Here is a 13,381-nt window from a genome sequence, read left to right as displayed (position 1 = left end):
AAGGCTCCTCCCACGGCCAGATCCTGCTCCCCCCCCCCCCGACCAGACCCGACACTCGCTCCCCGCCCCCCCCTGCCTCCGGACCAGACCCGACACCCGCGCCCCCGGCCCCCCCCCTCGACTGACCCGACCCGACCTCCTGTTCCCGCTCCCCGCCTCCCCGACTCGACCCGCGCTCCTGTTCCCGCTCCCCGCCCCCGCGACTGGACCCGACCCAACCCGCGCTCCTGTTCCCACTCCCCACCTCCCCGACTGGACCCGACCCTACCCGCACTCCTGTTCCCACTCCCCGCCTCCCCGACTGGACCCGACCCGACCCGCGCTCCTGTTCCCGCTCCCCGACTGGACCCGACCCGCGCTCCTGTTCCCGCTCCCCGCCTCCCCGACTGGACCCGACCCGACCCGTGCTCCTGTTCCCGCTCCCCGACTGGACCCGACCCGACCCGCGCTCCTGTTCCCGCTCCCCGCCCCCCCGACTGGACCCGACCCGACCCGCGCTCCTGTTCCTGCTCCCCGCCTCCCCGACTCGACCCGACCCGTGCTCCTGTTCCCGCTCCCCGCCCCCCCGACTGGACCCAACCCGACCTGCGCTCCCGTCCCCCGACCCGACCCCCTCCCACTGGACCCAACCCGACTCCCGCTCCCGGACTGGATCCGACCTGACCTCCCCCCCTCCCTCCCTCTCTCTCTCTCGCTCCCTCTCTCTCTCTCGCTCCCTCTCTCTCTCTTCCCCCCTCTCCCTCCCTCTCTCTCCCTCTCTCTCTCTCCCCCCCGACCCGAACCGAACCGAACCTCCCCGACCCGACCCAACCCAACGCCACCTACCTGTAAATCTGGTGCTGGGGACGGGCCCTGCCCGAAGTCTCGGGCCGGCCCGTTCAGCCTTCGGTCCCGAAAGGCCTGCCTGAATCACTTTCACACAGGTAGGAAGATGGTTTATTTAATCTTTTCTTTGCTTATAAATGTTTATTCAGGTTGGATTTATTTGTATAATATTTGTAGAAGTATAAATAAGGATTTATTATAGAATTTAATGACTTCCCTTCCCCCCCCCACCTCGTTCTGGACGCCTAATTTGTAACCTGCGCCTGATTTTTTAATGTGTAGAACAGGTTTTTTCAGTTCTACAAAAATCTTCACTTGCTCCATTCTACTTTAGTTTGGAGTACGTTTTCACTGTGGAAACTTTCAAATCAGGCGTCAGTGGCCGGACACGCCCCCTTTTGAAGAAAAAATTCTGTTCCAAAGTAGAACTGTTCTACCTGACTAGAACTGCAGAAAAAAAAATGTGGAGAATTGCGATTTCCAAGATAGTCCGTTCTCCACCAGTTGCTCCTAAAAATCAGGCGCAAATCATGTGGAAACTTGGGCCCTATATGTTTTAAAACTCTTATGCTGGTAAAAGTAAGCTATGCGCCTGCTTTTACCAGGCGTAAAAGTTTGAAGGACATTTGCTGGGCATATAGCCCAATCTCTCCCGCGCGGATGTCCTTCTCCTGGGGATGCGGAGGATCTTTCAAGAGAAATCTTGACAGATCGGAAAAGCCGGTTTTCGGTGCATGCGCATCACGCCCCGAGAACCGGCTTTTGTGCGGCCTCGCCGGGTTCGTGCGCAATCCGTACGGACCCAGCGAGGCTGCAATTTCCAGCCCGTTATATTTTGTTACTACTGAAAAAGCCTATTGAAATTATTGGGTATGGAATTTGTCTGTTAAAATGACCACTATTACTTATTACGATCGTGCTGAAGCAAATGGCAGGCACTATTCACAAACTAGCTCCAGGATGCATCAGGAACAATGAAGCATCGCTACAATATATAGCGAAATTACAGGTGACAAAGAGCATTACTTTTCAAAAAATGTCTTTCTTTTTCCTCCTTTGAGGTTTTTTCTGTTACTCGCTAACTGCTCCTTGACCTTACCAATGTCACTCTTGGCACAGTTACTATAAGGTACAGAAAATTGTCCAGATACACAAGCTGTCTAATTTCCCCTCCCTGTGGAGAGGTTGCTTTGTAACAAAACTTGGCAAGATTAAGGTTAGATGACATTATTTTTAAACCATTACAGGTGAACTGAGTCTTGGTTGAAAAATACATTCGAGTAATCTGTTTTACTGAAAATTCCAGCAGAATGGTTTAAATGACATGTAAAAGAGAATCTGGAAATACCTTTATAATGAAACACGCAGGCTTACAGCATTGATAAAATGCTAGGGACAATCTGTACTGTACTACAGCCAAGTCTTTCTTCCTGTCATCTCAAACAACAATGATTTTAAATGAGATGGCTCCATTATTGTGCCAACACCACGACATTACACTTGATGGAATAATTGGTGCCTAACAACAAAACACTGCTGCTGTCACATAATACAATCACTGAGCTGTAGGCTGATTGACTGATAAACTCATTTCTGCTCCACTTTTTTCATTTAATGTGCTATTAATACCAAGCAGCAGTAAACATGGACTACCAAGTTGTACATTTATGACTTGTAAAATTCCACTAATAAAACATAAATGCAATGTGTCAGCGCACAAAAGAGCAAAGATAACCTGTTGCATTTTTAAGTAACTATCAAAATGTCCCAAGTTAATATTATAATAATTCTTGTCTGTTTTGAAATCGAAACACAAAAAGTGTAATAAGGTTTCTAATAACAAGGCTAATGCACAACATAAACCTGACCTTGGTTACCCTGTAGAAACATCTCACTTATGTTGTCTGTGTCATCTGTCCTTACAATACGTGTATTGTGCAATAACTTATCATTACTGGATGCAGCCAAGGGGGAAAAAGCTTGATCATTTTTTTTAAGATTGGCAATGCCATGCCATGTAACAAAAATATTGTTTTATTTTGTACTGTAATACTCACAGGGGAAATTGTTGTTTATTGGTAATATGTCACTATAAATCAAGAGAATTTCCTCTGTTTCGGATCTGATGGTTACCATCTAATGAAAGGATACCTGATTGTGGCATTCTGGGCTCATTGCAGCTACTGGTGACTCTTCTCCCACAGATGACAGATACTCTACAGTCTTCTCATCTTCCTGAACACTCCCGAGACTCCCTCCATTGGATTGCTGGATTTTTCCTGCAAAATCAAGTCGTGTGCATATGACAATCACTTTTCATGAAGACTGATCACTCACACCGCAAGGTCAAATCTCTTTTAAGTCCATGATTTTGGCAGGCAAATCCGTCAGGAAGCAGACAACTGACCATCAGTGCAGAGTCTCACGGCTGTCTGGCCTGTCAAATTCTTTGGGAATAATTATACTCCGAACGTTCTAAAATGTTGATTAATACATTCGTTTGGAATTGATCTGCATGATATCAATATTGTTTTTCTTGACATTTTCTAGATGTGCATGAATCATATTAATGACAATGTGCAAACTGAATGCAGTTAAAACAATTATAAATTGCCAGGCATTTGATTAGAAATCCAGATGATGATTTTCTAAAAAAAATCGATCTTTTTAAATACTATTATAAGCTTAAACTAGTTTATCTAATTTTAAATCAAAAGTATTTTTTTTCTGTTCTTCCCAGTCAAAATTAAATCTACCACAACGTTATAAATGGCCTGACAAAATGTCTGATGCGTTTTTCCAGTGGTTATAAAAAAATCTACAAAAGTTTTGTTCTTTTTAATCTTGTGGTTCAACAGATTATTGTGCCTTTAACTGATAAAAGGTGTGACAAAAATATCATTTTGAATGTATTTTACGTTACCGTAAAAAATGGCAGATACATTGGATTATTGCCTTAAATAGGTACAGTGAGTTAAATTTAACTATTACATCCAGACTATTTCTCAATAGTAGCAACCATGTCACACATACTAAATACCTTATGTGAACGTTATCTTGCATCTAGGGCAGAGAGCACATTGACAGTTACAACTCGCCATTCTTAACATAAAAACTGACCAAAAACTGAATTAACGACTCCCTATATAAAACTAAAGCAGTATATATTATAAATTGCAGCAGATACCAGAGAGTGATTTCAAGGCTGTAATCTAACCTCTATGTTCACAGAGATTCATAAATCCCTCTCATCTTGTTTGTACAACTCATTCTATTACCTAAACACTTAGTCAGGTTATGTGCTTGTAACTCAATCTATGTTTTGCATTATTCTATATAAAAAATACACAGTAAGAAATTATATGCTAATATAATTGCAAAATCTAGGTTGTGATGGGATCCAGACCTGAATTTAGGTCGCACCTGTTGACCCCAAAGCGACGGTCATTTGATTTTTAGGAATGGCCACTGCAAACGGGCAATAACGGGTCTCTGAATTTTGGCCCCATAGAGTACAAAAGCAAACAAGTTATGATGAGCTTTTATAAAATACTGGTCCGACCTCAACTGGAGTATTGTGTCCAATTCTGGGCACCACACTTTTGGAAGGTTGTGAAGGCCTTAGCGAGGGTACAGTAAAGATTTATGAGCATGGTTCCAGGGATGAGGGACTTCAGTTACGTTGGTAGACTGGAGAATCTGCAGTTGTTCTCTTTAGAGCAGAGAAGGCTGTGAGCAGATTTGATAGAGGTATTCAAAATCATGAGAGAAGCAGATAGAGAGAAACTGTTCCCATTGGCGGAAGGTCACGAACCAGAAGAGACAGAAAAACCAAAGGCAACATGAGGAAAAACCTTTTTACGCTGCGAGTGGTTAGGATCTGGAATGTATTGCCTGAGAGGGTGGTGATGGCAAATTCAATCGTGGCTTTCAAAAGGAAACTCGATAAGTACCTGAAGGAAAATAATTTGCAAGGCTACGGGAAATGGGCAGGGGAGTGGGACTAGCTGAAGTGCTCTTGTAGAGAGCTGGCATGGGGTTGATGGGCTGAAAGGCCTCCTTCTGTGCTGTAACTATTCTATTAATCATTTATAAATTAGGTGTGGAATGTTCATTTGTGTAGGCTTTCATTTCAGCATTAAGGCCTAGAGGATGCTGCAACCTTCATGACAGAGGGATGGCAAGGTGGGGAAGTGTTGAGCAATGAGGATCTGGGTTTTCATTCAGGTGAAGTGGAGTCTGATGATGCGCTCATGGACAACCCTCTGGAATATAGATTTGTGGGCTGCATAATCCTCCACCTACTCTTCCTCGTCCTGTTCCTCTTCTCCTCCTCCTCCTGAGCTGGTCATAAAACCCATGTTGGCAAGGGCTGCGCCCGCCTAATGGCCAAGTTGTGGAGCATGAGACCACCGCGAATTGGAACACTCGCTCTGGCAAGTAGAGGAGGGTTCCTCCCAGGTGGCCGAGGCACCAGAACCATTGCTTTAACACCCCAATGGTCTGCCAATGATGTTCCTTGTGGCAGCTTGGTTGTCATTATATGAGTGCTGGCCACGAGTGGTGGGATTGCAGAGGGGAGCCATCAGCCAAGTGTAGAGCGGATAGCCCTTGTCGTCTAGCAGCCACCTTCAGGTTCGACATGGTGGCCTGAAGATTGTTGGCACATTGCACTGGCGTCGGGATGAAGGCATCCTAACTACTGGCAAGATACAGGGCATTCACCATCATGATATGCTGGCGTGGCACTGGGAAAGTCGTCACTAGAGTCCTCCTCAACCGACTTCTTCCCGTGGCCGAGGAGCTCCTCCCGGAGTCACAGTGCGGATTTCGTCCCCTGCGGGGCACAACGGACATGATTTTTGCAGCGTGGCAGCTACAGGAAAAATGCAGGGAACAGCGCCAGCCTTTATACATGGCTTTCTTCGACCTTACAAAGGCCTCTGACATTGTCAACCGCGAGGGTCTATGAAGCGTCCTCCCCCGTTTCGGATGCCTCCAAAGGTTCGTCACCATCCTCCGCCTATTCCACAACAACATGCAGGCCGTGATCCATACAAACGGATCCATCACAGACCCAATCAATATCTGGACCGAGGTTAAATAGGGCTGCGTCATTGCCCCAACCCTCTTTTCAATCTTTCTCGCTGCCATGCTCCACCTCACAGCCAACAAGCTCCCCGCTGGAGTGGAACTAAACTACAGAACCAGTGGGAACCTGTTCAACCTGCATCGTCTCCAGGCCAGATCCAAGATCACCCCAACCTCTGTCGTCGAGCTACAGTACGTGGGTGACTCCTGCGTCTGCGCACATACAGAGGCTGCATTCCAGGACAGTCGACGTATTTACTGAGGCGTACGAAAGTATGGGCCTTACGCTAAACAACCGTAAGACAAATGTCCTCCACCAGCCTGTCCTCACCGCACAGCACTGTCCCCCAGTCATCAAGATCCATGGCACGGCCCTGGACACCGTGGACCGTTTCCCATATCTCGGGAGCCTCTTATCAACAAGAGCAGGCATCGACGACGAGATCCAACACTGCCTCCAGTGCGCCAGTGCAGCCTGAGGAAAAGAGTGTTTGAAGGCCAGGCCTTCAAAACTGCCACCAAGCTCATGGTCTACAGGGCTGTAGTAATACCTGCCCTCCTGTATGGCTCAGAGACATGGACCATGTACAATAGACACCTCAAGTTGCTGGAGAAATATCACCAACGATGTCTCCGCAAGATCCTACAAATCCCCTGGGAGGACAGGCGCACCAACATCAGCGTCCTCATTCAGGCTAACATCCCCACATTGAAGCACTGACCACACTTGATCAGTTCCACTGGGCAGGCTACATAGTCCGCATGCCAGACACGAGACTCCCAAAGCAAGTGCTCTACTTGGAGCTCCTTCACGGCAAACGAGCCAAAGGTGGGCAGCGGAAATGCTACAAGGACACCCTCAAAGCCTCCCTGATAAAGTGCAACATCCCCACTGACTCCTGGGAGTCCCTGGGCCAAGACCGCCCTAAGTGGATAAAGTGCATCCGAGAAGGCGCCGAGCACCTCGAGTCTCATTGCCGAGAGCAAGCAGAAAATAAGTGCAGACAGCAGAAAGAGCATGCGGCAAACCAGTCCCACCCCTCCTTTCCTCAACGACTATCTGTCCCACCTGTGACAGAGTCTGTGGCTCTCATATTGGACAGTTCAGCCACCAAAGAACTCACTTCAGGAGTGGAAGCAAGTCTTCCTCGATTCCGAGGGACTGCCTATAATGATGATGATGCTAGGCATGGTTGCACACCAATTGTACATTAAGCAAATGGTACCCTTTGTGGCTATGGAATCATTGAGATGCGAGACCCTGTGCCATGGGGAGGCCCGATATCCTGGCAAAGCCACATGCACACTCTTCCTGCTTCTCTATGTCTAGGGAGAAGACAGTGAAGTCCCCTCTCCTCATACAGAACCTTTGTGACCTCCTGGATGCAGCGATGGATGGTAAACTGCGATGTTTGCTACTTCACCCGTTCAAGCCTGGAAGGATCCACTGACAAAAATATTTAGAGCCATGGTTTCCTTGAGGGCAGCTGGCAGAGCCATCAGCGCCCTGCTCTGAGGCTGCAGGTCTGGTTCCAGGAGTGGCAGAGTTCTCTGACCACCTCCTTGGTGAAGCGGAGCCGCTGATCACACTACTCCTGGCTTCGGTTCAGGTAGGAGAAATGCTCCCTGAATACCCTAGTTGGGTAAGGCCTTCCTCGCAAAGCTCTCCTCCCCCTTTTTGGGGGGGTGGGGGATTGGGGGAAGGGTGGTGGACGCCGAGCCTCTGTGTCCGGGCGAGGGAGCACTTCTGCTAGCTGACTCTCGAGCCCGGTGGGGTGGTACTTTGAAAAAAAATCAAAAATTAAAGAATTGCATTCGACTTCGTTGACCCAAATGTCTTCATTGAATGCCTAGCTTCCCGTTCTAAGCAAGTCCGATGCCTGGACCATTCCAGAGGCTACTTGCAATACTCCTCTGAGATTGTCAGTCAGTTCACTATTGTTGTGCTGCATGCTGCATAACTTAGCCATCCTGAGGCAGCAGCAGCTGGTAGCAGAAGACCCACCTGAGCTGAGAGTGGCTGATGATAATGACGTGGAAAATGCAGGTGACGAGGAAGAGGAGGAAACATGCAACTACCTGAACCCAGAGCACGACGGTGGAGGAGGGTGGACCGTCATGCCCCTTTAACAATTGCTCGAGCCTTGCGCCAGCAGCTTTGCTGCCTGAAGGCTCAGCGGCAACTATTCCAAATGGACCATGTTTACTGTTTGGACCTGTTCCATAATGTTATAAGAACATAAGAAATAGGAACAGGAGTAGGCCATACGGCCCCTCGAGCCTACTCCGCCATTCAATAAGATCAAAGCTAATCTGATCATGGACCCAGCTCCACTTCCCTACCCGCTCCCTGTATCCCCTTATCCCCTTATCAATTATAAGTTGTGTTGTGTTAATGGAACAAATAATGGAAATAATTCTTCTTTATTTCAAGAAGTTGTGTTAATAATGGAACAAATAATGGAAATGATTCAGTTATAATTTTAAAAATATCTTATTCAAAAGTTTAACACTTGTTTGTACTTAACTTAAATAAAAATATTCTTGTATCAAATTTTAAAGTTTTCAGTTAAGATCAGCTGCAAACTTTTAAACTTGTAAATTTACAACACAAAAAAAAACTTTTAATTTGAGAACAGTTGCAACAGTAACAATAATAACAACAAAAACAACAGCAGCAAAGAAAGGCTGCACCCATCTCTCCTCCACCTTATTCTAAGACCACCCGCTGCGCTTGGTCTTAGTGACTTCACCCCTGCCCACAGACGGCGGTGCAGCCTTTCTCGGGTTGGCACCAAGCTTATTTTTTCGAGCATCTTGGGTAATGCGCACTTCTTGATGGGGGGCGTGGATGGGCGGTAATGTGGAAGGCCCGGCTTGGGCCTCTTCAGAGGCTGGTCTGGGGTTTGGAGTGGGAGTGGCAGTTAATTCTGTCAATGGCAGCAGGGTCTGGCGTGTTCCTTTATTTCAGCAGCTAACTCCGACATTCCCTTCCTTATGTGCTCCGACAGTGTGTCAACTAGCTGCAACACTCCCTCCCTCATGTTCACCGACAGTGTACCAACTACCTGCAACATTCCTCCCTCAAGTTCACTGAAATACGGATTACCAAAGGGCAGAAAACGCTAGTGGGAGTTGTGTATAGACCACCAAACAGTAGTAGTGAGGTTGGGAACAGCATCAAACAAGAAATTAGGGATGCGTGCAATAAAGGTACAGCAGTTATCATGGGCGACTTTAATCTACATATAGATTGGGCTAACCAAACTGGTAGCAATAGGGTGGAGGATGATTTCCCGGCGTGTATTAGGGATGTTTTCTAGACCAATATGTCGAGAAACCAACTCGAGGGCTGGCCATCCTAGACTGGGTGATGTGCAATGAGAAAGGACTAATTAGCAATCTTGGTGTGTGAGGCCCCTTGGGGAAGAGTGACCATAATATGGTAGAATTCTTTATTAAGATGGAGAGTGACACAGTTAATTTAGAAACTAGGGTCCTGAACTTAAGGAAAGGTAACTCCGATGGTATGAGACGTGAATTGGCTAGAATAGACTGGCGAGTGATACTTAAAGGGTTGATGGTGGATAGGCAATGGAAAACATTTAAAGATCACATGGATGAACTTCAACAATTGTACATCCCTGTCTGGAGTAAAAATAAAACAGGGAAGGTGGCTCAACCGTGGCTAACAAGGGAAATTAAGGATTGTGTTAAATCCAAGGAAGAGGCATATAAATTGGCCAGAAAAAGCAGCAAATCTGAGGACTGGGACAATTTTATAATTCAGCAGAGGAGGACAAAGGGTTTAATTAAGAGGGGGAAAAGCTTGTCGTATGAGAGAAAGCTTGCTGGGAACATAAAAACTGACTGCAAAAGCTTCTATAGGTATGTGAAGAGAAAAAGATTAGTGAAGACAAACGTAGGTCCCTTGCAGTCAGATTCTGGTGAATTTATAATGGGGAACAAAGAAATGGCAGAACAGTTGAACAAATACTTTAGTTCTGTCTTCACGAAGGAAGACACAAATAACCTTCCGGAAATACTAGGGGACCGAGGGTTTAGTGAGAAGGAGGAACTGAAGGAAATCCTTATTAGGCGGGAAATTGTGTCAGGGAAATTGATGGGATTGAAGGCCAATAACTCCCCGGAGCCTGATAGTCTGCATCCCAGAGTACTTAAGGAAATGGCCCTAAAAATATTGGATGCATTGATGTTCTGCCATTTTCCAACTATCTATCGACTCTGGATCAGTTACTATGGACTGGAGGGTTGCTAATGTAACACCACTTTTTAAGAAAGGAGGGCAAGAGAAAATGGATAATTATAGACTGGTTAGCCTGACATCAGTAGTGGGGAAAATGTTGCTGTTGTGTATGGGGAAAGAGTCAGACTGAACACTGTGAGCTCAAAATAAAGTGTGACCTTAGCCTTTTATTGCAGGTCTCCAGAGTGCCTCTCCAACCTGTGAAGCCTCCTTAAATACCTGTGCTCCCAAGGGATTATGGGATCCCTTGGGACTCGAGCGAATGAGCCCTCTGGTGGCCGTACAAAGTAAATACAAGTCCACATATATAACAGCACTCCCCGCCCGCCCTCCCCGCCAAAGTCAATAGTGTAACTATTTACAATGTGAGTCGATCTGGGGGCCTTTCTTGCCCTGGTTGATCGTCTTGGTGTGAAAACTGGTGTCGTTAAATCAATTGTTGGCCCCTCACTGGGCTGCTGTGCAGCTGGCCTTGCTGGGCTGCCTGGTATGTTGGGCCCTACAAGGCTGCTGTGGATGATGGGTTCTGCTTCGTGGTCAACCGTGTTGCCGGTTGCCACTGGTGTGTATGTTGGGAGATCAAAAAAGGTAGGGTCCATGGTGGGTTGCTCAGGATAGTCCGTGAATCTGAGTTTGATTTGGTCCAAGTGTTTCTGGTGAATGAGTCCATTTGAAAGTTTGACCTGAAACACCCTGATCCGCTCTTTGGCCACGACAGTGCCGGGAAGCCACTTGGGACCTTGTCCATAATTTAATACAAATACAGGATCATTGATTTCAATTTCGCGCAACACATTTGCGCTATCATGGTATGCACTTTGTTGAAGCCGCCTGCTCTCTACCTATTCATGTAGATCAGGGTGAACTAACGAGAGCCTTGTCTTAAGTGTTCTTTTCATGAGCAGTTCAACAGGTGGGATCCCAGTAAGTGAGTGTGGTCTCGTGCGGTAGCTAAGCAGGACTCGGGATAGGCGAGTCTGCAGTGAGCCTTCAGTTACCCTCTTCAAGCTTTGCTTGATGGTTTGCACTGCTCTCTCTGCCTGACCATTGGACGCTGGTTTAAACGGGGCAGATGTGACATGTTTGATCCCGTTACGGGTCATGAATTCTTTGAACTCAGCACTGGTAAAACATGGCCCATTGTCGCTCACCAGGACATCGGGTAAGCCGTGAGTGGCAAACATGGCCCGCAGGCTTTCAGTAGTGACAGTGGATGTGCTAGCCGACATTATCTCACATTCAATCTACATTCAATCCACACATCTACAACCACAAGGAACATCTTACCCAAGAACGGGCCTGCATAGTTGACGTGTGCCCTAGACCATGATTTGGAAGGCCAAGACCATACACTTAGCCGCGCCTCCCTGGGTACATTGCTTAACTGCGAGCATGTATTGTATCTGTGAACGCAGGACTCTAAGTCCGCATCGATACCGGGCCACCAGACATGGGATCTGGCTATCGCTTTCATCATTACGATGCCTGGGTGAGTACTGTGGAGGTCATTGATGAAGGTGTCTCTGCTCTTCTTGGGGACCATTACTTGATTGCCCCACAGAAGGCAGTCTGCCTGTATAGACATTTCATCTTTGCACCGCTGGAAAGGCTTTATCTCTTCCTGCATTTCCATTGGGATACTGGACCAGCTCCCGTGAAGCAAACAGCTTTTGACTAGAGATAATAAGGGGTCCTGGCTTGTCCAGGTTTTGATCTGCCGGGCAGTGACAGGTGATTGCTCACTCTCAAATGCTTCCATAATCATGGCTAGATCTGCGGGCTGCGCCATTTCCACCCCCATGGTGGGCAATGGCAGCTTACTGAGAGCATCGACGCAGTTTTCTATGCCTGGCCTGTGGCGGATGGCGTAGTTGTATGCAGACAACGTAAGCCCCCATCTCTGGATGCGGGCCGATGTGTTGGTATTTATCTCTTTACTCTTGGAAAACAGGGATGTAAGTGGCTTATGGTCAGTTTCCAATTTTAATTTTAGCCCAAACAGGTATTGATGCATTTTCTTTACCCCATAGTCACACGCTAACGCTTCTTTTTCAATCATGCTGTAGGCTCTCTCAGCCTTAGACAGACTCCTGGATGCATAAGCAACCGGTTGCAGTTTCCCAAAATCATTAGCTTGTTGCAATACACACCCAACGCCATGTGACGACGCATCACATGCTAGTACCAAACGCTTACATGGATCACACAACACAAGCAATTTGTTTGAGCATAACAATTTTCTCACTTTTACAAAGGCATTTTCTTGGCTTTTGCCCCAAACCCATTTGCCCCCTTTTCGTTGTAAGATATGTAGTGGTTCTAGCAGTGTACTGAGACCAGATAAGAAGTTACCAAAGTAGTTCAAGAGTCCCAGAAACGACCGCAGCTCCATCATGTTCTGTAGCCTCGGTGCGTTCTCGATTGCCTACGTCTTCGAGTTGGTGGGCCTGATGCCGTCCGCTACAATCCTCCTTCCCAAGAACTCCACTTCAGGCACCAGGAAAACGCACTTCGAGCATTTTAACCTGAGCCCCTCACGGTTGAGTCGACTAAGAACCTCCTCCAGGTTCTGCAGGTGCTTGACTGTGTTCCGACCTGTGATCAAGATGTTGTCATGGAAGACGACGGTGTGCGGGACCGACTTCAGTAAACTTTCCATGTTTCTCTGGAATAATCGCCGCCGCTGATCGAATTCCTAACGGGCATCTGTTATAAACAAAAAGACCTTTGTGCGTGTTGATGCAGGTGAGGGCCTTCGATGATTCCTCCAGTTCCTGCGTCATGTAGGCTGAAGTCAGATCCAGCTTCGTGTATGTCTTTCCTCCTGCCAGCGTTGTAAAGAGGTCGCCGGCTTTTGGTAGTGGGTATTGGTCCTGCACGGAGAAACAATTGATAGTTACTTTGTAATCGCCACAGATTCTGACGGTGCCGTCTCCCTTGAGGACTGGGACAATAGGACTGAGCCACTCGTTGAACTTGATCGGTGAAATGATGCCTTCTCTTTGCAGCCGGTCTAGCTCAATCTCTACCCTTTCTCTCATCATGTACGGTACTGCTCTTGCCTTGTGATGGATGGGTCGCGCCCCTGGAATTAGGTGAATCTGCACTTTTGCTCCTTGGAATTTCCTGATGTCTGGTTCAAACAACAAAGGAAATTTGTTTAAAACCTGGGCACACGAAGTGTCACCAGCGGGTGAT

The 13,381-nt window shown here is 47.2% G+C and overlaps 1 protein-coding gene across 2 annotated transcripts in view; it reads right to left on the bottom strand.

Annotated features, from left to right (window-relative positions):
* The window catches only part of LOC139278296 (uncharacterized), a 402,549-nt gene that overhangs the window by 64,862 nt on the left and 324,306 nt on the right, over positions 1-13,381 (bottom strand). For both annotated transcript variants that reach the window (XM_070896942.1, XM_070896943.1), the window contains exon 7: positions 2,977-3,104. In XM_070896942.1, the coding sequence (XP_070753043.1) occupies positions 2,977-3,104 (128 nt within the window). The remainder of the gene's footprint in view (positions 1-2,976; positions 3,105-13,381) is intronic.

The sequence above is a fragment of the Pristiophorus japonicus genome, chromosome 13, assembly GCF_044704955.1.
Source record: "Pristiophorus japonicus isolate sPriJap1 chromosome 13, sPriJap1.hap1, whole genome shotgun sequence".
Taxonomy (NCBI): domain Eukaryota; kingdom Metazoa; phylum Chordata; class Chondrichthyes; family Pristiophoridae; genus Pristiophorus; species Pristiophorus japonicus.
This window is presented reverse-complemented; position numbering and strand designations above follow the sequence as displayed.